The sequence below is a fragment of the Alligator sinensis genome, unplaced genomic scaffold, assembly GCF_000455745.1.
Source record: "Alligator sinensis unplaced genomic scaffold, ASM45574v1 scaffold235_1, whole genome shotgun sequence".
NCBI lineage: Eukaryota > Metazoa > Chordata > Crocodylia > Alligatoridae > Alligator > Alligator sinensis.
Window position 1 is genome coordinate 264846 of NW_005842042.1, and position 23435 is coordinate 288280.

Here is a 23435-nt window from a genome sequence, read left to right on the forward strand (position 1 = left end):
GCTTCCCTCCAAAGAGTAAGGCCTATTTGACACATATTGGGAACATGGACCAAACAAAGTCAGGAGGCTGTGGTGTTTCCAAGCAGATCCCACACCAAAGCTTGGTCCCCAGCACAGCAGACAGCCTAGGTACCCATTTGCCCTCATTTTCTCGTGGGATAGTTTGTTCAGCTCCTTCTATGAGTATTTCTGCGCCTATTCAAAACCAAAAAGATGGATCCAATATAGCAGCTGAGGGTACCGAGAGGGTCAAGAGGAGGGCCACTCACATGATCAGGGGGCAGCAAGGCAGGCCCTACAAGGAGAGGCTAAGGGACCTAAACCTGTTCAGCCTCCACAAGAGAAAGCTGAGAGGAGATCTGGTGGCCATCTATAAACTTACCAAGGGAGACCAGCAGGGAACGGGAGCAACCCTGTTCCCCCGAGCACTACCAGGAGTAACTAGGAATAACGGCCATAAGTTGACTGAGAGTAGGTTCAGGCTAGACATCAGGAGCACTCTTTCAGGGGGTCAGACTTGATGATCTGCTCATGTCCCTTCCGACCCTACTAACTATGAAACTGGAATGGCCTGCAGTCCTGACTGCACAGTGACACTCCAGCTCGGGACAGACATTACACATAAACTGGTTTAAGTGATCAGAAACTGGTTTAAACCACCTGTAACAGAACATACGTTCAGTGCACATTAACCAGTTTGAAAATGGCTGAAACTGGTTTAAGATAAACCTACTTGAATGTAGTATCAGACTTAACTGATTTGGGTCAAACTGCTTTATGCAATTTGGGTCAAACTGCTTTATGCAATGTCTGCCCCAGACCCCTTGCTGGTTTAAGATACACCAGACACCCCCAGCATCCCAGCATGCTCTCTGGGCTGGGTGGGGCTCTCTCCTCCACAGCAGGACTGGCCCCACTCCTCTGCTCCCTGGCTGGAGCTCTGGCAGAGACTTGCAGACACAGCAGAGTCTGCTGGCTTCCCCATACCCCCCTCCTCCCACCCCCTCACCATTCTCTGCTTAAGAGCAGGGATCCCTTCTTCCTCTCTGCCACAGCACGGACCACAGCCAGCATGTGGTATGCTAGCTAATGCTGTGTAGGGCTCCAGCAGGGTCTGCCTGGCTTTCCCCTGCCCTGCCCCACTTCACTGCTCAAGCAGGAAATCCCTGCCTCCTTCCCTCCCATCTCCCACAGCATGGACCCCAGCCCCACAAACCCTAGGCATGTGGTATGCTAGCTAATGCTAAGAGGCGTTGACGTATGTCTCTCTCTCCAATTTAACTGGGACAGGCAGACAAAACAGAGACTGCTTAGGGTGGTTTGGAGCTAATCAACAGGTCAGCCAGTAAGCTGTTTAAGAAGTCTGAAGTTATGGAGAGAGGCCATTGTTTTGCTAATCGGGTGATAAAGACTGATATCACTATCAGTCCCCGCTAGCTTGCTTGCCTGTCAGTTTGCTGCAGGCAGTATGACGAAGCAGGGAAGGAGACTGAAAAGCTCCGTATCATCAACTGCACACCCCCCATCCCCCTTGCTTCAGAGTGCTAACCCAGGCCTGGGGGCTAGCAACACTTCCACCCCGTGAGCAGCCAGCAGGGAAAAGCCTAGGACCTGTAGGCAGACCTCCATAATGAGAGTCCTGCCACAACCCCCTCAGCTCAGCTCCCTGCTGAAGGGAAGAGTAGGCTGCTCTAGCGCCCCCCAGCTTCTAGCCTGAGCCACTGCAGGCATGTGCCTGAATTTCCTCAGTCCAGAGAGAATGTCTGTCCGGTTTCAAACCAGTTCAGCCTAGCCAGGTTTGACTAACCTGCAAAGACTGAATCAATTCAGGCTCAGGCTTTTTGAATGTCTGTCCCTAGCCTCCATGCAGTGCTGGGCTGACATCAGAGCACGAAAGAAGAGAAGGTGATTGGTGCCAAGCCCAAGCAAGATGGAGGGCTGGTTGGAGACAGAAGGAAACATCACTGCTGTTTTGCGCATTTATTTCTGGTGGATACTGGGAACCAGGCAGAGTCCATAAAGCAACACCCAGGTACCAAGAACTAGCAACTGCTACCAGCTGGGAGCTCCACAAGTCATGGGCCACATCATGGCAGATTCCTACTTCACTGTCACACAGTCCTGCTTGCATTTGTACTACTGGCATCTCAAGGCCCATTAGCAAATCAATACTGTGGAGGAGCACCTGGCCCAGCCAGTGGGTCCCTTGGACATGAGGGTCAGTAGTAATAAAGGGGGAAAACACCAAGCAGTGTACTAGGGTTTACAGCCAATACTTGTCTAAAAGGATCTTTAATTCACACCCTAGCTGAGGTTTAACCACCTCTTCAGTTAGCAGGGGCGTCTTTACACGTGCTCCACGGATGAAGGTCCACTTTAATTGGAGCAGCTCTCAAGAACTGCTCTAATTAAAGCGCCCATAGCATCTTGTATATTCAGTGTCCCGCACTTCAAAATTTTGGTGGAGGCACTTTAACTAAATGTCGTTCTAGCACGGGGACACTGAATACATTAAACGCCTTAGCTGCTGGAGTGCGCTAATTAGCACACTCCAGCAAACTTGATTAATCGAGTCTGCTCCAAACACAATGTAATTACAGCTCATCCTGCACATCTACTGACACCCCAGAAGCCTCCTTAAGCAGAACAGGCCCCAGCCAGACCATCTGAAACAGCAATACAGCATCTGTGCTGGGTACAGGATAGGGACTCGCTGTGGTACTTGAATCAACAGCCTTCCAGCTCTATTCCAGATGTGAGCAAACATGAGAGCAGCACTGGACCCAGCCACATGGACCATCACTATCCTTAGCTCAATCACTGGAACCAGCCACATGGACCATCACTATCCTTAGCTCACTAGAGCGCAGCCCAACCTCTCACCTGCATGCAGGGTTTGTCTATATTCTCTTCTTGGATTAATGTCCTCCTCACCTACAGGTCCTGTAAAGTTTATGGCCCTTTTAAGAAAGCTCTTCTTTCAAAGAGCAACCTAATATCCCCAGCCAAGCAGATGCTTCCTTAAGCAGAGGTTGGAGTGAAGAGCACAGATTGGTATGTAAGGGTAAAAATAATTCCAGGCCTACAGATCTCTGCAGCCAGCAATTCCTGAGCTAGGGTGAACCCAAACAGAAGCCCAGCTAAAAGGAATCCATGCATTTTACAGCTTGGAAATGCAAAACAGAGGAGCCCAAACAAGCAATGGAGCCTCAGGCAGCATTCTCCACTTGCAGCACATTCAGCCTCTCAGTGACTACCTGCAACATATAGCTGCTGACCCTACTCAGCCATATACAGAGACAACAGAAAGAGGTGCATTACAACCCCCAGATTAAAAACTATATGGGAAGCTAACACCCTATCTTCATCCTTTCAAGGTATTTAGACCCAGACCAGGGGGAAGGGGAGCACGTGTGTCTGCATGGAGACCCCCTAACCCCAGATCCTGAAATTACAGAGTTTCTAGCACAAAGGACACCATGATGGCAAAGAAGTACATGTACTAGTGGGACGCGTGCCTGAGCCCAGTTATGAATCGGGGGTGCATTGGCACATAACCTCCAGCACAGCTCTGGCAGTTCCTGGCCCTGGAAATGCCCAGCCACATGCTGGGGAGTCTCCAAACCTGCAGAAACAAGGCTTGGTCCAAATCAGAGCCTTCTTTCAAAAGAGGCAAAGAGGGAGCAAAGTGAGCAGAAGGGAGGGCCTTGGCTAGCACTTCCTCAGCTTTGTCCCTACCTTGAGACCTCCGCCATTCCTGGAGCGTGACAAGAGTCCCCCAGCAAGGCAGGCAGGCAGAACTACCCCACAATCTACAATGCCAGGGCCCTGCACCCCAAACCCAGCAGGGAAAATCCAAGTGACCCCCAACTACAGCTAGCCTTACTGAGACCCCAGCCTCACTGAGCTCTCTGCACTGGGGAATCCTCAGCCTGGCTGAGTCAATGATCCATTGATTAGTCTCCAGCCCAGTGAGGCAGAAATAAAAAGGTCGTCACTTTACAGAGGCGGCTTGGCCTGAGCAGCTTGTTGCAGGGAATGGCTTTAAATCTAAATCCTAGAAGCTGCCTTGGATTCAAAGGGGCTGCCATGGCGTTGGCTGAGAATTGCTACAGCCCAACACATCACTCAGCAAAACAGCCACCTGGCTGCACTCCTAGGAGCCCAGCGTGCCCCCAGCCCGCTCACACTGATCCGTCCCTCCATGCCAATGCCACCACCCGTGGCCCAGCTGCTGCCCCCAATGGACCTGCCACTTACCAAATGTTGTGAGGTAGAAGGAGGAATCCAGGTGGGCAGCCTGTCTAGCACAGAGCGAGACTCCGTGGACAGTGCTGTGCTCCATGGCTGCCTGCCTCTCTAATTAGCCTGTAATTGGAGTCCTCGGTGTCGCTTTCCAGTAGCCTCAGCTGCTGTTTAACATGGGGAGGGCTGCAGGCGATAGAGGGCGAGGGCAACAGGCTTCACAGGGAGCCTTGCCTCTAACCGCCATGTATTTGAATAGTACAAAGGGCTCTGGGCTCCCATTGGCCCAGGCAGATTTGAATAGCAAGCTGTACCTGACTGAACAAACAGGGCTTCAGCTGCACGCTGCAACACATGCACATGCAGAAGTACGCACGCACGCAGTAACGTATACACATGCACATGTACACACATGCACACAGATACCAACACACATTGACATGCTGAAAGACACACAGGCTAACATGCACAAAGACACTCACACAATTTACACAGCAAGACAAGTGTACACAATGATACACCCACCCACACCACACATGCACTAATACATATATGTGCCTACTGACATACACAAATATACACATCACATACATTTACTGATCCAGAGACAGATACATTTGCATACCCAGATGTGCACACTCCCATTGACATACATGCTGATACACACACACTGACATATTCACAAGCAGTAACACTGGCTTTTCCCAGCTCCAAAGCAGGTGCCACCTCCTGCTCCCCACTCTCAGTGACATCCAACTCCTCTGCTGTGCAGGGAGTTACCCAGATCTCTGTAACAGTAGCAGAGCAGCTCGCCTCAGGCTCTCCCATTTTCTACACACAGCATTGCTCTGGGCACTCTTCCCAGACTGCTGCCCAGATCTGTCATGCCTTTAAGGCCAAGGGCTGTTTAGCAGGTGTGCGGGCCGGGAGCGGTCCGAGGCCCTTGGGGGGTTTTTTCGCGCGGCGGGCTGTGGCCAGCAGCCCGGACACACCGGGTCGGGGAAGGCAGGTGGCACGCTAGAATTAGGCACGGACGCTTAGTGGTTGATTTATTTTACTTACACCGAAGATGGTCGCGGTGCAGGCAGGAAAACTTGCTTGGGTTGCAGTTACAGACAGAAAAGAAGAGAGGCGGACTAGAGTTCCTTCCCGTGAACCTTCTAGCCCAATCCGGTTGAAGGCTCTAAACCGCGAGCCCGTCGTGTCAAGCGAAGAAAGTACTCGAAGCAAAGAGCTCTGAATAGACTCACACGAAGTTTGCTAGGCTCCATGGAACTTGCGCGCAGGGAAGGGTACGTCGAGGGATCAGGCGGCGACGGGGAGAGGCGAGAGGCTGATCAGACCCCTATAGCCTTCTCGATATACACGCTGGGTCCGATAGGCTCCGCAGCGTTTAGAGATCTTCACGAGACGTGAAGTTCTCCTCCTCCTGATAGTCGTGGAGTTCTCCAACTTGGGCGGAAGCCGCTCAAGCCTCTTATACGGCTAGCAAGCCAATCGCTAGCCGCCACATGGGAATAATTTAGAACTGGCCAATAGTGGGACACAAATTTGCATGCGAATGGCGGGAACTCCTTGCAGCGTGCATTTCTCTTTTTGCAACTAAGAAATGCACCCTGCAAAGAAAGCTACGAGTGGCGGGAAATAATTTAGCAGTGCCGAAGCGCGCACACATTAAATCACACCCTTGGGTTGTGACAGCAGGTAGCTGTGTAATCACTTTCCTCCCATTAGGACAGTCTGGAAACAGTAAAAGTAGAGCAATCTGGCAGTATTTCTTTTTCTCTGTCTATTCAGGGCCATACTGTGTCAGTACCCAGGACTACTGAAGCAAGTAGATTTTCCTTGGAGATGTTCAGAGCAAGGAGTTCCAAAACTGTCACACCTAAGCACACTCTGACAGCAATATTTTAAACTCACCTTCTGCAGCCATTTGCACAAGGAACTAGAGACTCACCCAATCTGGGAACAAAACCAGAAGCATGTGATTTATGACCAATCCCACATTGGCAGCACAGTGGGGTAGCATTTGTAATGAGTACCAGTGTAACAGCAGATGGAATGAGGATGCAGTCTTCTGCGATGACTGCTAATTCAGACTACAACTCCAGAAAACTCAGGGGGCTGCAGTGCAGGGGAAGAAAGAAGAGGGAAGCAGACTGTAAAGGTGTGTGCAGTAGTAGTGAGAAGAGGACAGTGTTTGCACCCCCTACCTGTGGTCCTACATAGAAGGAGCGCACAGTGGAGCTTGGGATTCCACTGGCTTGGTCAGCTAAGATTGTGTGGACTGAAAGAGCTGGCCTCCAACTGGGGGGAAGAGTGCTGCTGTTTGAGCACCCAGGGACTAAAGGCTTGATTGCGGGACACTTCCAGAGATGTACAGGAAATTAAGGTACTGAGTGTATATTGCCACCACTGTTGACATTCCTTTGCCTTTTACTTGTTCCCTCCCTTTGGCCTGTTGGCTTGTGACCCTAACCCCTATGATTTTCTATATAAAAAGTGGGAACTCCCCCCGTTTCTTGTGACACTTTCTGGGGCTGTGGGGTTAGCACACATTTACCTTATCAGAGCATCTCAAGCAGGGAACCTCTGTGAAAATCATCCCCTCTTGATGGATAGTCTGCAAACATGGAGAGGCTGGCTGGGTAAAGCGGTATCTGCTCCACTCTCATGGGGCATCAGGCACCACAAGGCAAGGTGAGCCTAGATGTCTTTGTCAGAAACCACACAAGAGCAAAAGGGACCTTTCGCTAAGTCCCAGGCGGCCTTGGGAGAGGCCTGCCCACATAGTCCTTCATGGTGGAGCTCACATTCAGCTCATGGGCAAGGTGCACTCTCACAGTGGAGGCGCTGTGTATGTGTCTGCACTGCAACATGTGAACACAGCCTCTGCTACATACTCATCTGTTAGAGCTGTGTAGCATGTGTGGTCAAGTAGACATGCTACGTGCACCAGCACAACTGCATCCAAAGTGCCAATGTAGACATGCTGCAGTAGAGTGGGGGTAGCTACATAGGCCCCAGTGAACAGGGCAGCAGGAGATGCTGCCACTAGTCCTCATCTCTAGTCCAGGAAGAGTCGAACCCAAGCTGCTCAGCAGACCCCTGAGGAGCAACCAAACTCAAAGAGCTGCAGAGCCAGATTCAGAATGGCATCTCCCAGGGCAGGCCTGAGCAGGCATGGCTCATTCTGTGAGAAGAGCTTAGAAAAATGCCATCCCTTCCTCACCCACTCCAACCCTGGGATAAAATGGGGAGAAAGCAACCTGGGGCAAGGAGAAGAATCTTGACCAAAGGTCTTTTAGACACAGCAGAGCCCCAGGTCTCTCCCAATGGCAGGCTGCAACTCTTTGCTTCCGAGGGACCATCTATCAGAAAGGACATCTGTACTTCAGAGTCTTTTGCCCTAGCCTGGGGCCCCAGAGCTCTCAGATTATTCAGTCACCAACACAGTTCCTCATTGCAAGCCACAGAGGCCATTTTCCAGGGCTTGTAGGGGGTCTTTCTAGGCCATTTTTCATTGAATCTATCTAGCAGTGTCATCAAAGATCTAAAACAGAGGGGCCAAACTCATATGGCCCCGTGACCTGAATAAGTAGTGTGGGGCCGGTGCATAGTTGGGCCCACCAACCCCCTCCTCTCCCAGATTCCAAACTGGCCAGAGTAGGTGCTGCACTGCATGCAGTGCCCACTCCAGCCAGGCTGCACTATATGCAATGCCTTTTCTGGGAACTGCATTGCACGTGGCACCCACTGCGGCCATTCAGGACCCATGCTACAGATGAAACTTGCAGGCACCATGTGCAGCACAGGTCCCAGACTGGCTGAAGCAGGCACTGCATGCAGTACAGTCCCACAGCTGCCAGGGCAGGTGCTGGGTACAGTGCACATCACAGAGCAGGCACCATGTTTGACACAACCCAGCTAGGGCAGGCACCACATGTGGTACTTCCAGGATCTACACTACATGCCCCTGGCCAGACTGTGGTGCCCATTCCAGCCACTCCAGGATTCTTGTGGCACAGTCCCAGGCCCTACCCTGCATCATGCATCATGCCCCATGTGGGTCTGCTCAGACCCAGGGACAGCACCAGGGCCAGATGGCAGGGCTCAATGGGCCAGATCCGGCCTGTGGACTGTGTGTGTGGCACCCCTGATATAAAACAGCCAATCTGTATAAACGAGTGTCAAATTGGCCTGCAACATACACCCACTGCTGGTTTACTACAGGAGACTGATTTGTCAAGAAGTCACTACACCCAAAACACTTGTGCTATTATCCATCCAGGATTTCTCCCTTATTGGCATGTGGCTGGTTTTTAAAGATGTTAAAACAAATAAATGCACTGCTTTCAATGAGAATGAGTTAAAAGGATTGATTTCAGTGTAAATTTGATGCCTACACATACCTGTAAAATTAAGGCCCCCAAACCTTGTAGCCTGAAGCTTCAAAGGAAATGGACTGCCTGCTCCCATCTGTTGATGAGCAAAGGGAAGAGCTGGGCATCCAGCTGGCCATCTGCATCATTTACCCAGAACTCCAGAAGGGAACACACCCCACGAAGGTCTGAGCCAGAGAAATGACCTGCAGAGAGCTTCACTTTCTACCCAGAATTCTGCCCTCCAAAGATACAGACTGCGCATTTGCCGGCTGATGGCATTGAGAGGAGAAAAGGTCATCCCTGATGAGAAAAAGTGTTTCTGTGCAATCACTCAACACTGCAGCATTCAGGATGCTGCTCAAAAGTTCTCTTTGTAGTGCCGGTTTCTTTTTTCTTTTTTTCTCCGAAGATCCCTTGTTACTGGGATTGTAAAGATGGAAAATGCAATAGGAGCCAACAAGACAGGATCTAGCATGTGGCGGGTTGATAACTGAACCCACAGAAGACAACAGCTGAGTGAGTTTTAGGGAGGCCCCTGCCGCCGAGCCACCACACAAATCTAAAACCATCATGTCTGGGTGCAAGGGGATGGACCCGAGCCTGCCCTGGTGCCCTTGGCAGTCTAGGACTGCGCTACTCTCCAACACCAAACTGCAAGTGGAAAGTAGTGGCTGGGACAGGAGAAAACATGTAGTAAAGAGATGTTTGGATGGCCACATTGGTGGGTGAGGAACATAGCTAACAGCCAATAGTTAAAATACCAGAATTATGGACCATTCACATAGACAGGCCAGTGCTATGTTCTTCCAAACTTGAGGCCAGTTTTCTTTTCCCCTAAAGTTTTTCTTGCTCCATGTTCACCCTAAGCTGGTGAGTGGGGCAGTATTGCCTCAAGGGCACTCAGGAAAGTAATCCAGAAATCCTGGGTAAGGGCTTGAAAGGATCCTCAGCTATTTGGATCCAGCCTGCAATTCTGCCATTAACCAGTCGGCAAAGAGTTACAGGGATGGCAGCATACATTGCCTTCAACCTCGTGGAGGGGAAGGGACTGGAGGAAAGCTAGCCAGCTGCAGTATGAACTGTGATGCACAGTATTTCCTTGTTACAAAGCCTAGTGCCTGCAAGCACAGCCAGCACCCTCTGCTATGGAGCAGCATGCCTGCTGCCACTTCTCACCCATTCCCAGGGCTGTCCCTGGGGGAGGGGGGGGCAAATTGGGGTGACTGCCCTGAGCCCCATGCTTTGGGGGGGTCCCACGCACAGTGCCATACAGGCCCCGCTGTGGCTGCCACATGCTGCCACTGCCGAGTGCTACCTGCTTCAGCCGCTCACCACCGCCTCCTCCCTCGGGGCACAGTCTAATTACGCCCCAGGCCCCGCACACCCCTAGGGATGTCTCTGCTCATTCCTTACAGGTTAGCCCACAGCTGATGGTTTCTTTTCTGTCAGCTTCCAGGCTATGCAGTTCAACCACAATTGCAGGGCCCATTGATACCAGTTTTACCAGCAACAGCTCAAACAACTTCCTGCCATAAACCAGGCCCCAGGCCAGGAGGAGAAAATGCAAAGAAATAGGCTTTTTTAAACCCTAAGTTGCTCTTTTTATTTCAATGTGGTGGCCTGGTCTGCACTAGAGGTGATTTCCCTGTTATCACAAGGCAGTGCCCTACATGCAGTAACACCCAGAGACAGCTGGTTCAAACTCTGGTGCACTAACCACACAACATGTCCCCTGAGTCTGGTCAGAGAAGGAGGGTTAGACCTTGTGTCCAGAACACATTAATATTGCACTGGTTCCAGTGCGACTCAAATTACCCCAGCCTGGCTCCTTATTTCTTCAAAGCTAAGTACAGATAGTCAAAAAGCCCGAGGCTGAATCAATTCATTCTTTGCAGGTTAGTCTAAGCTGCATAGACTGAACCAAAAAGGAAGTGAACAGACATTCACTTTTGATTCCAGAAATGTAGCCATGTGTCTGCAGTGGCCCAGGCCAGAAGCTGGGGGGCGCTAGAGCACACCTCCTTGCTTAGCTGGAGCAGACAGCTTGGGCCAAAGCTAGCCCACCCACCCTCCAAAGGGAGTTTTGCTGGGGCGGTGCAAAGCATCCTGGGATGCTCAGGGACTGAGAGTCAGTTTGAACATGGAGGGGATCTGGGACAGAAGCTGAATAAACCAATTTAACCTAAATCAGTTAAGTCTGATAGTACATCCATCCAGGTTTATCTTATACTGGTTTCAGCCATTTTGAAAGTGATTTACGTGCACCGAACTTCTGTTGTGTTGCAGATTTGAACCAGTTTCTGATCACTTATACCAGTTTGCGTGTAATTTCTGTCCCTAGCCCTAATGGTTAGACAGCATAGAAAGGCTCAAGTCTGCTGCTGTTTCCAAAGCAGCAGATTTAATATTTTGACTCAAGCAACAGCAGCTCATGCACTGCACAGACGGAGCCCTTCTCACAGCACAGCAATGATGCCTAATGCAGACACTCCACGTGTCAACATTAGATGAGAAGACTCAGCACCATAACTGTTTGGGGATAATTTATTCAACTCCTTTTGTTGGAGCCTTTCAGAGGGTGTCACATTTTCCAGATTTTCTTTGCATCAAGAGGGCCAGAAATGTACTGCTCTCAGATGGACATTGGGAGTGCAGTGTAGTTCCCCAACTCCAGGAGCTGTGGTGCAAGAAACACCAAATACTATTGCGGTTCATAACTCTGGCATCATTTCAAAAGCTGCAGCATGATTCCTATTCAGGCAGCTCTTGGCCCTGTGTGTTGTTGCTAGTGAAGCCAGGTTCAGGGGAGCTGCCCAGACAGGGAAGGCCTCTCTTCTTCCTTGGCTAATTGGTCCCAAGGGGATCAAGACCTCAGCCTGTACCCAGGCTTACTTATGCCCATGTCAGAGACAGGAGACTGAGAGTAAAAACATCTCTTTGGATCTGGTAGTTTCATGCCCTGGTATAAATGATGCCAAAGGAGCAAGGCAAGGAGAGCAGACCACAGGATGCCGATCAGTCCTGCTTGCCCCATCTGCCAACTGATGCCCCCCTTTGTGGGTAGTAAGTTGTGCATCTCTCCTGGGCTCTTCTTGAGAGCCTTGGTACCAGTTAAATCAGAAAACATTACCAAGAACTCCCTCTGCAAGCACGCCCAGCCGCCTCCCTTCAGCATCCAATATGCCCAGCTCACAAGGTTACTATGGCCGGCCTTGCTGTTGCAAGCAGTGCCAGCTCTCCCATTTACCAGCCAAAGGATGTCCGTTTCACTGTGCCAACCTGACTCCCCAGTGGAGGTCCCAACTGACCTGGTGATTTCACCTCCTGTTCTAAGGAGCTGTTCAGTCTTGAAGTAGCAGAACTAGGGGTGGGTGAATGGTGCATTAGCCCTGGGAACCAATTTAGAGGGCGTGCCAGAATGATCCCGCCCCCCCCTGGAGCACACACCATGGCAGTTGCAGAGTTTTCACGGTGGGCACAGCACCCCCCACCAGTACACTGAGTGCCAAAAATGCTAATGATGCCTCTACAGTCATACATGCCTTACATTTGACCCAAGAAGGGCTTGTCTTCCAGCGCTGGGTGACACCTGACAGAGAATATTGCTCTTCTGAAGCAGGAGGAACAGCACAACCACAAGATGACTAACGCAGCCCACCAAGGAGACTAGCGTTTGCTCCCCGTTCAGCTAGCCACTTCCTCTCAAGTGCAAACACCACTCAGTCATTGTTAGTGTGTGAATGCTGTTAACGTGTGAACTAGATCAGGCTGGGGTGTCAACAGCTAACAGTCAACTCTCCTAAGACAAAGATGGACACTGTGTGCATCATAAGCTCTCACCCAAGACGAACATCACTCACCTTTCCAGCCAGGGAAATGCAAGTCCCTTCCCTTCAGAAAATTCAAAGCACAAATTGATAGGAGGCAAGTGTGATGCTGCACAAGCCTTTCTAGTCTCACAGCTGGAGCTGCGCAGGCCGAGGCTCCAAGAGTTGCTCTCCATTGGGCAGAGAGCCTGTTGGCAACTTTACAGCCGCAGAAATTTGGACCTATGCACCAATGACAGACTCCAGACCTCACCCATGACCATCCTGGCAGGAACCCTGCCCAGGTGACCTCTGCTGACAGAGGCCTTAAAGTGCTAATGTAAAACCAACCAAAGTCACCCTAACTAGTTCCCCAGGTCCCTGCAGTCAGGTCCTGAGAGAATATTAGTTCCTCCCTAGGGAGGGAGTGCCACCACATCATCTACTCAGAAACTTGGGAGCACCACTGTAGCTATATACCAGGTGGAAGGGGCCTGGGGGCATCACTACAGCCATCAGCCAGGAGAGGGGACTTAGGACCAGAGCTGCAGCCATCAGCAAGGGAAGTTCTGGTGTTCCTTCCAGAGCTGACCCCAACACTCAAGTCCTGCCTTCAGATCCTTTGGCCCCTGGTGTCAGTGGTGTTCAGGGCAGGGTTTGCAAGGGGGCACCTGAGGACCCTGTCAGAGGCTGCTGCAGAGTGAGAGCAGAGTCCTGAGTCTAAGAGCATGTCTGCATTAGTGCGACTGTCCTGTGACAGTGCACTTGTGGCAGCTTCACCTAGGCGGGAGGGACAGCACCAGCAGTGAGGATGCAGCAGCCCAAGCTATAGTGTGTGCTGGGACCTGTGTGCAAACCTCCAAGGACCATGGGCACATGCTGGCCACTAGAGATTGTGGCAAAACCACCACCCCTTCACCGGTACTGTTGCCCCTGAGGCTAGATGTAGCTACCATGGTCCCACTTTCCTTTCCTCTAAAATCACATCAGCCACCTTTGTAATCTAAACCCGTTAGGAAGGTGGGGAGTAGGAACCGGCACTTTTCTGGGTGAGCAGGCAGCCTGGGCACCATCACAGACAACCCGAGGCAAGGCAAGTACCAGTGCTGCAGGTGCTCCTCGTCCAGGCCACCAAGCACTGCGCAGGCATACCCCATAACAGGAGAACGCCCACCCAGCTCTTGTCATATTGAATGTAATAGTTTGAATGTTTATAATAGTTGCCCATTAGCCAGTTTAGAAAAAGACAAGATTTATCTTCTTATCTAGGCCATTGTTTTGGCCTACGTGCGGAAGGTTCAGGCTTTGCTCAAAGTCTTAACTCTTGAATTTTATCTTTAGAGGCCTTTAACAAAGTTAACATAAAAACGACCCTTAAGCAAACATCCCACATTCCGAGAAATCAAACCCTAGGAGCCTTTGAAAAGACTGGGAAAAAAGGTCACTGCAGCGGTGTGGAAATTCCCCAAAGAAATTGAACTCAGCAGAAATCTGTTAAGGAAGATCCGAGCCCAAATTTGGGAGTAGTGACAGGTTTGGGTAGGAGGGACCCAAGACGACAACTCACTCAATAAAAACTGTAACCTACTGACCTAATTTGGAGGTAACCTCACTTGCAGAACAACGAAGGAAGAATCGCAAGTGTAGGCCGGATCAGACTGATCACCTGAACCACCCTCTCCGTGAACACGAATCTCTTAGTTCACGCTGACGCCGCAGAGCGCCCGAAAGAGACTGAAGGAAGGGGACTTAGTCCTATCAGTATTGAAGCCAGCCCATTGAATCTTATTGCTGAGGCCAGCCCATTGAACCATACTACTGAGGCCAACCCATTAAATTGTACTACTGAGGAATGAAACCATATTTAGGTGTTTGGCTTCTCGGAATTCTAGGACTGTAAGTATATTATGAAAAATAATAGTACTGATTCAAATTTAACTTTATTTGTAATTGTTTTAAGGAAGTGCATTTGGAGCATTGTTTCTGATATATGTAGTTATTGTGTTAATGTTTGTGGTATTTCTTAAAGCTAAGCAGTGTTATATGTGTAGCAAAGAATTTTAAAATAAAATTGTGTTGTATGAATTAAGTATGCAATCATTGTGAAATCGTGCAAGTAGCTAAAAATTTTCCCAGCCAGTGCATCAAACGAATCAGTAAGTTGTGTGGGATCTTCTCTATTCCATAACCCACTAGAGACAGCTCTGAGCAAAATGCCACCAGGGCCCCGGAGCCCACCAGCCCCTCTTCACATCACATTAACCACAGCAGCTCCCCACCGACCCACGCAATGCTGTACACTGGATCTGCCCAGCCCACAGGCCCCTGTACCCAGCCCTCCTCTGCCACTGCCCCAGGACTTCGTGGTTTCTCACATTGCTTCACAGCTCTTCTCATGTGATAGGATGTCACAACTGAAGCGTAGGCAAAATAGCACTATGCTACTTGTGCTTGATCTTCTCACCAGCCCCCTCATGTTTCAAGAAGGCTGTGGTCCCAACAAAATACCGCCCCTGGCAAGAGCCAGCTGGGAGCAAGATGACTCGCCACTCATCATGGCTTGGGCCACAAGCCAATGCCTCCAAGCGCTTTCAAGCAAATGAAAGGCAAAAGCTCCCTCTAGCGGGCAAACAGGGATTCAGCTGCGTGTAAGCATCTAAACAGACCGCTGTTTCAACACAACAAACCGAATTAGTTTTTTGGCAACTTAGAGAGATTGGAGCCACCCTGTGATAACCTCTGAACCTCACATGTAGGCCTAGCGAGTGGGATGTGGACTGTATTGGTTTAGTTTAATAGGAGCTCTAGACAGCCACCTTAGCAAGCACGAGATGCACAGGGGCAATGCCAGGACTACTAGGCTTAATTACTTGGATCCTGTGTATTCTACAGGACATGCATCCAATTGTTGCAGAAGTATCAGCTGTGACCCTCTCTGGAGAGAGATACCGAACCCCCCACAGCCAAGCAGTACTCCACACGTCTCTGTGCCTGTGCAGGGAGCCCCAGGCATGGCCTGCAGTGCCTTGCCCTAAGCCACCGATGTTCACCTCCTGGCTTGCACATCTGCCCCACCTACCTTTTCCTTTCACTCTCGCATGGCTGATCTTCCTCCGTCTCATCACATGCTGCCCCCTCTGCTTCCTCAGTGAGGATCGGACAGTAGAAACAGCGACACGAGGGGACAATTCATGCTCTGGCTCCACACTGCAGAGACCCAGATCCATCCCTGCTGGAGAAAACACAGCATGGCTGAGAATGGCCTCATTCAGCCCCTGGCACAGAAGGGGAACTGGTGCACATTCGGGATGAGCAGCTCCAGCTTCCCCATAATGCTCCTTTGTCAGATGCCTACCAGAGCCCCTCATACTCTCTGGGGACTGAGCTGAGCCCCCCTCCCCAAAAGCACCCGGGTGTGGGAGTTTCCAGGAAATGCTGTTGTCCTGCGGCCATCAGCTGAGGGGTTGGGAAGATCAGCTCCCCACAAAACCTGGCCTGCAGTCCAGAGGGCAGCACGCTGTTAATCACAGCAACAAGCCAACCTCTGAGCTGTCCATGGACTTAAACTAGGTGCAAGCACTTTTAATGCTGGTCAGGAAACGCCTTGTACCTTCCATGGTAAATTAAGCACAGCTGCAACATAAACCCAGCCTAGTTCCAATCTGGACACCAGAGCAGAAAGCTTTACCATCCACAATAGGAAGGGGAGTTTCACTAGGACCCCACGTTCATTCAGAGAATCATAGAAAATTAGGGTTGGAAGGGACCTCAGGAGGTTATCTAGCCCAACCCTCTGCACAAAGCAGGACCATTCAGACCTGTCCTTTGACAACACAGAGACGGGCCAACACTGAGCACTTCCTAAAGGCCCACCTTAAAACTGCAACCATTATCAGTGTCAGTCTGTCACACAGAGTATGCAGGACCAAGTGTAGCCTTGCCTGGCACACAAGCAATGCTCTGGGGAAGGCCCCTTCAAGAGAGCTAGAGACGATACATTGGAATACCGTGATGGATAAAGGCATTTATCCTTTATAACTCTGCCAGAAACAGTTTCAAAGGCCGTTCTGTTTTGTAGTGGCTGGTTAGAATTGTTTAATCTCCAACCATGAGCCTGTGGGATTAGCATGATCAGTAAAAGCAGCACCACAGACTTCAAGCAAGTTGACTGACTGTCCTGCTTGCTATCAATAGGTCTGTGGAGAAGCATGGGCTTTGTACAAGGGAGTAAGATCTTGGGGCAGCTATGCATGAGTGTGGAGGCTGCTCCGACACGCCGGAATTCCAGCACGTCAGAGCAGATTCGTTAATTGAGTCTGCTGGAGCGTGGCAGTTACTGTTCACCAGCAACCTCCTGTGTCTTGTGTATCAGCATGCCCACAATTAAAAATGGCATTGGGGGCACTTGAACTACAGCTTGTCGAACACGTTTTAGTTCAAGAGCTCCTGCTACCATTTTTAAGCGTGGGGATGCTAATACAGGCGATGCCGCAGAGCTTGAGTGGCTCAGTGCCCTTGGTGCCCAGGTTTAACTCCATATAACCTGCTTTCCTGTCCCCACCTGCTGGCCAGAAGTATAATACAGCACCTGGGCAGGTTAGAAGCTACCGAGAAAGGAAACTGCACTACTAGAGAAGAAATCAAACCTTAATGGACCTTTTCTAAATGTCCCCTTTCTCCCACCCCAAACACACACAGATGTGTGCACACACAAACTTGACAGTGACCCAGCGACAAAGATACTACATGAATATATCCTAACCCCAAATCCTGCAGAAGATCATACACTTCTTCACCCCACCATTAGCCTGTACGGGAGAGAAGTAGCTGAGAAGTTAAGCTACAAAGCCCCCAGCTTACACTTGTTCCAGCAGTCACAAGGGCGTCTATTTTAAGCTTTCTTTTCTCATCTCTAGACAGTTACTCTGCTGTGTTCCACATTGCATTAGCCTGGAGTAACAACTACATTTAGAGCAATATCCTAAAATGTCATCAGATGGAAAAACTCCTGGCTTAGCCCATCACAACGCTTTGTGACACAGTGACAAGGACATCTGTGAAACTCAGTCAGTACGTGCTTTTTATTTGTGCAATTTAACCTTCAATGACTGAAACCAGTGAACCAATTGCAAGAGAAAAGGAGAGCAACAGTCGGGATCCCTTTTCACAAAGTTATTCCACCACAGAACAAAACCAACAACAAAAAGATACTACTTGAAATGAAGAGCTCTTGTACTGAGCTCCGCCTCCGCAAGAGAAGGTTGAGAGGCGACCTTGTGGCTGCCTATAAGTTCATCATGGGGGCACAGAAGGGAATTGGTGAGTATTTATTCACCAAGGCATCCCCTAGAGTTACAAGAAATAATAGCCACAAGCTAGCAGAGAGCAGATTTAGACTGGACATTAGGAAGAACTTCTTCACAGTTAGAGTGGCCAAGGTCTGGAACGGGCTCCTACTCTGGGGGTCTTCAAGAGGAGGTTAGATAAGCATCTAGCTGGGGTCGTCTAGACCCAGCCCTCTTTCCTGCCTATGCAGGGGGTCGGACTCGATGATCTATTGAGGTCCCTTCCGGCCCTAGCATCTATGAATCTATAAGCAGTTTCCACAAGAGAGCTGGTCACTCTGCTCGCTATGTGGGTAAACAAGATCCATTCAAAACACATCCTAACACATTCAGTTTAGTTGTAAGCAAGATTTTGTTTCCAGTATTTCCCTGATATTTAATGCCCTATGTCAGGGGTGGCCAACCTGCGCCACACATGCCAGAAGTGGCACGGGCAGCCTCTGGGTGTGGCACAGGCAGAGGACAGGGACCACAGTGGTGCATAGGGCAAGGAACAGAAAGCAGAGCAGCAGAGCAGCCAGGGGAAGGGGATCAGAGTGGCACAAGGGGACAGGATAAGACTAAATTGTGGCACGCTTGGCAAAAAGGTTTTCCTCCCAATCTGTTTCTGGGCAACACAGATCTGCACATGCTCTCAGAGGTACTGTCACAACACAGATGTCCCCATCTCACATATTGGCATAGTCCTAGGAAAAGAAGCCCTCCTTGGGGCAAGCAGTTTCTGGAAAACAACGCAGCAGGGTCTGCTATTCTTCATGGAGTCAGTTAGCTTGAAGGCAGCTCAGGGATGTCTGCACGGCGCTTGAGACAGCTGCCTCTCCTGCCATTCACCCCAGCAAAGACAGGCTCATATCAGTTGCACACAATCTGATGAGGTTCACAAAAGCTTATGCTCTATACATATCTTATTTAATTATTCTATAAAAGTGTATATCTACCCTGCCTTCTGACTGGCTTCAGACTAACATGGCTAACTACCTCTCTCTACTTCTACCAGTTAGACATAGCAGATCCAAGTGGTTGCAAATACTGAGGGGTGTAAAACTAGAGGGTGATCTGAGGACATGTTTGCAAACAGCACTCACCCAGTATCTCGGGAATGGTGGGCAGGTCACTTAGCGCTGTGCTGCCAGAGCTCCACCTCTCAAATGGATGTAGAAATATCAGCTAGCTCACAGGGCTGGACCTGCATTGCCAGCCTTGTTCATAGAGGACTTTGGAAATAGAAAGAATTAATAGCTCAATAAATCCCAGAGAACCGAGGGGGTAATGCCGAGAGGGACAGGGCCAGGACAGATATTCAAAGGCAAGTGGCCAACAACCCAGCCAGGACCTGCTGGCACCCAAGATTACCAACCGGTCCAAACCCACCCCCATCCCACTGCCCTCTCTGACCAGGGGGTCCGCAACTGAGCAACGCTCCATGGCAGCAGCCAGGAAGGGACATCTGCCATCTACTACAGCAGCCCATCCCTCAGGCCACTGGCTACTTTCACTAGAACAGGGTTGGGCTCTCTCTCAGCCGAACCCTGGCTGCATTTACACAGGCTAACCCTAGAAATGGGTTTTCTGCTTGAAATGCTTGCTTGCATTTCAGAAAAAAGAGCAGAGGAGATGCCAAGTGACCAACCAAGGGAAAGGAGGACACCCCCTGGTCATCTCATTTATAGAGTCCGAACGGACAGCTATTGTGCTGCAGCTTTAAATCACGGCCCCTGTGGGAGCGGGGAAAAGGAGACAAATAAAGACACTGACACATTATTCTCCCAAGGCCTCCGAACAAAGAGCTGGGCTCTGTTTGGTCTGGATGCCCTCCCGCTGTGCTCAGCCTTCAACTTGGAAAGCTGCAGGGGCCTGTGGGGAGGAGCATGGAAAAGCATCCAGCAAAGACCTTCGGTTATTTTAATTGCTGCCAGTTATTTATAGCCCACGAGTGCTCTGAGGAGCATTCAGTGCTGTGGTCGATGCTAAGAAAGGAAGCATCCAGTACTAAAACAGGCCCCGATCCTCTGAGCTGGGGGCGGGGAGACACTCTGCATACCATCCCCTCACAGGAAGGGCAGAAAACCCCAGGCTGGTGCAAAACAGCAGGAGATGGACAGCCCCAGGAACAGCGAGGCAAGACTCAGCCAAGCAGACGGCCCAGGACCCCTGCACTGTTGGAGAGCCACTTTCCTGCTGGTGGAGAGCGACTCTGCTCCATTCCCCAGCCAGGCTAAGCTGCTGCCCTCCCTCCCTCCCTCCCATGACAAATAACCACATCACCCTGAGAATCTAGAGCCAGCCGCCCAAACCGGGCACTGAACAAGCAAGAGCTGGCAGGAGAGAAGCGACTGGCCACACCCCGGGGTCAGAGCAACTGCTCTGGCGTCCGTGGCATCGCACCAAAAATGAACATGGCCTGCTCTGTCTTGGGCGCCGCAGCAATTAATCTGGATGTCCTCCTGCTGTCTCCAGCTTAGAGACAGGAGCTCTGGGTGGAGTGGGGAGGGAGACCCTGACAAAGGCATTATTTATTCTTTAATTGCTGCTTGTTTATTTAGAAAGCCAGCCGCCTCTGGAGAGCAGGCAGTAATTAAAATGCAGCAAGTAAACAATCAATGCTAACTAGTTTCCATGGGCAGAAACAGACCACAGGAGGACACCTGGGTTCTTCTTGCTTTTAAAGAAACACGATCAGTTTAAGTAAAACCTCTCATCTTCACTGTTACATAGCTGCCAAGCAGCTCCAACTGCAAAAATGCCCACTTGCTTAGAGCAGGTTGGCCTTGCGTGCAGTCGGGCCACAGGCAGGTTAATCCAGAAACTTGCTTGGGTGACAACCTGCTGCTAGCAGCTCCACCCAAGGACAATTCAGGCAAGAGATTTCAGGCCACGTGCAGCAGCTAGAGCAGGGGTGGGCAAAATGCGGCCCACGGGCCAGATGCGGCCCGCCAGGCCATTCTATCTGGCCTGCGGGGCCCCTAAATCTAAATTTTCTAAATTTTTTATCTGCCCCTGGCTGCCGGTCATGCGGCCCTTGATGGCTTGCCAAAACTCAGTAAGCGGCCCTCCGCCCAAAATAATTGCCCACCCCTGAGCCAGAGTAACAGCACGCAGGCTGAGTCTGAAAGAAACTTCCACAGGACAAGCAGGGAGATCTCAGAGGGTGATGATGAGCGAGTGCATGTCATCCCCTCAGGATCATTCCTGCACAGTCCCTCAAGGCTCTGTCTGGTCACCCATCCTATTCAATATGTATGAGGCCACTCGGTGAGATGATGGGGAGATTTCGAGTGAGGTGCCATCAGTATGCTAATGACATCCAGCTCCACCTCTCCTCTTTTTCTGACCCTGGCCCCACAGCCTCAGTCCTTTCTAGATCCAGACAACACAGAGGTGATGGTGGGGGGCAGACCACAGGACTTGAGGGGGACTGGGGCACCTATCATTGATGGGGTTCAGTCTACCACCACTCAGGTTTGCAGCCTTGGGGTGCTCCTGGAGCTTCAGGTGGCAGCAGCAGCTAGGAGCCTCTTCTCACCAACTCCATCTGGTGAGAAGGCTGTGACCCTTTCTTTCAGATTCAGATCTGGACACTGTCATCCATGCCCTAGAAAACGGTCTGGAAGCTGCAGTTGATGCAGGATGACCCAGATTGGTTGCCAGGAGCACACAACTCCAACCTTCCAGCATCCGCACTGGCTCCCAATAGCTTTCTGGGTGCAATTCAACGTGCTGGTTTTAATCTATAAGGCCCTAAATGGTCTTTCCCCTATGTACCTACTGCCTTCTCCCTTGCAGCACGTTGTGATACTTAAGATCAGTCAAGAGCAACTTCCTGGAAGCACCATGAGTATACCAAGTCGACTTGGCAAAAACGTATGGCTGGTTATTCTCAGCTGTGGCTCCCAAGCTCTGGCACTCCCCCCCTCTTGAGGCATGCCCGAGCCTGAGCAACTTTGAGAAGCACTGTAAGATCTTGCTATTTGGGCAGGCTTTTAGCAAACAAAGCTAGGCTGAGTTATTGCTTAGTGGGTCTCTATACTGATATTCTAGTTCCCCTTTTCGCTGTTTTGTTCTCTTGCCCATCTCCTGTTCTACAAGTTACTCTGTTCTCTTAGTATAAGGCACCCTGAGTCTTTGTTGGGAAGGGTGCTATACAAATCACATAAGGGGCATTGGATCAGGAGATCTCCTGGGTCACTCAGCCTGCAGGGTCAGCATTTAACATTTTCCACAGCCAGCAACAAAAGTGTGCTTGAATCAAAGGGCTCAGGCCTCCACAGCCAGGTCTGTCAGAGCAGGGAACTGGGGTGCTGCGGCAGGATGTGCTTCATAGATGGCGCTGCAGCACTGGCAAAGGTGAAGTCCGCATCTTGGCTCTGCTGAGTAGAAGGATCCCTGCAAACCCTGAGGGTCTTTTGCACACTCAAACTGCATGTGGAAAATACCAGAAACCTGGGACCAGCCACCAAAAGCCCAAGATGTGAGGAGGAATACTGTAGACCAGTGAAGGAGGGAATTCAATAACTCCACTCTGTTTCACATGCACTGGGCCCCTGTTCCCAGCACGGCACCTTTCATCTCCAGCTCACCCACTCATGTCCAGCAAATACAACAGGAAGGAGCTGCCCATCACATAACCGTTTGCATCTCTTTGTTGGCATGTGCTCCCTCCTGTTTGCTCATATCTATATGCTGTCTTTTTGGACTTAAGTGGTAAGTTCATTAGCACCATCTCCTTGTTCCATTCAGTGCTGAGCACAGTGAAATCCTGGACTGTGATGGGTGCACCTGGAGTGGGATCCCCATGGACAAGGCATGTCCAGAGCCACAGTTACTGTGAAGCAGCCCTTCTTCTTCTTCTGCAACTTGTAGCTCAGTCAGCCTGGGTGGGCTGTCTCGGGGGCAGCACATGGCGCCTCTCAGACCTCAGAACACGCCCTTCCCAAATCCCAACAGCCTCTTGCAAACACTTGAAGCACAACACCTGCTTATGTAACTGCGGGGAAAAGAGCGCTGTACATAACCAAAACACCCTGCTCTATGCTGACCTGCTCCTCAGAGCTGTTTAAACCCCAGCTCTTTGGGGAAACCTTCCAAAACCCTTCAGCCCAAGGCAGTCCACAAATGCAGAATGCTTTAGCCCAGAAAGTTAAAGTTTGTCTAAGTTATAAACAACAGATTTTCAGAGCAGGGCATGCCTCAACCTCTGCAGTCTTGCTGTGGGCATCCCTTAGACCTCTGTTTGTTGCATGGATGGGCCCAGCACCTGCACTACTCTCAGACTGTTTCCTTCAACCACCTGTTTCTTACTATATAGCTTACCCTTTTGATCCAAATTAGGTTAGGACCTGTCAACGACCTTGCTTCTTTGGAAAGCAAAACAACCCTAAAAGATGATTAAAATCTTACTTCAGTGACCACCAGATCAACCTATTGGCTATAATGAGTTGAAACTGCCATAGATCATACCTCTGTCATCATCAGTGCAACCAGGTGTGTACAACAACACAGACTGACCTTCAAAACAAGACAGCATTTATTAGGTAAGTGAAACCAAGGGTGTAGGGCTCATTGGCTGGAACAGAAAAAACAAACCTCTACCCACATGCTTGGGCTCTCTCTTTACCGAATAATACCCAGGATTCATCTCCCTTTCCCCTGCCCTG

General features: G+C 50.4%; 1 protein-coding gene across 4 annotated transcripts in view; it reads right to left on the reverse strand.

Annotated features, from left to right (window-relative positions):
• Positions 1-23435, reverse strand: part of RGS3 (regulator of G protein signaling 3) — a 181006-nt gene that overhangs the window by 152411 nt on the left and 5160 nt on the right. For 3 of the 4 annotated variants that reach the window (XM_006022634.2, XM_025203071.1, XM_025203073.1), the window contains exon 2: positions 15516-15665. In XM_006022634.2, the coding sequence (XP_006022696.1) occupies positions 15516-15663 (148 nt within the window). In that variant the 5' untranslated portion in view covers positions 15664-15665. Of the gene's footprint in view, positions 1-15515; positions 15666-18866; positions 18996-23435 lie in introns of those variants that run through there. The other variant, XM_025203072.1, reaches the window with a different exon arrangement.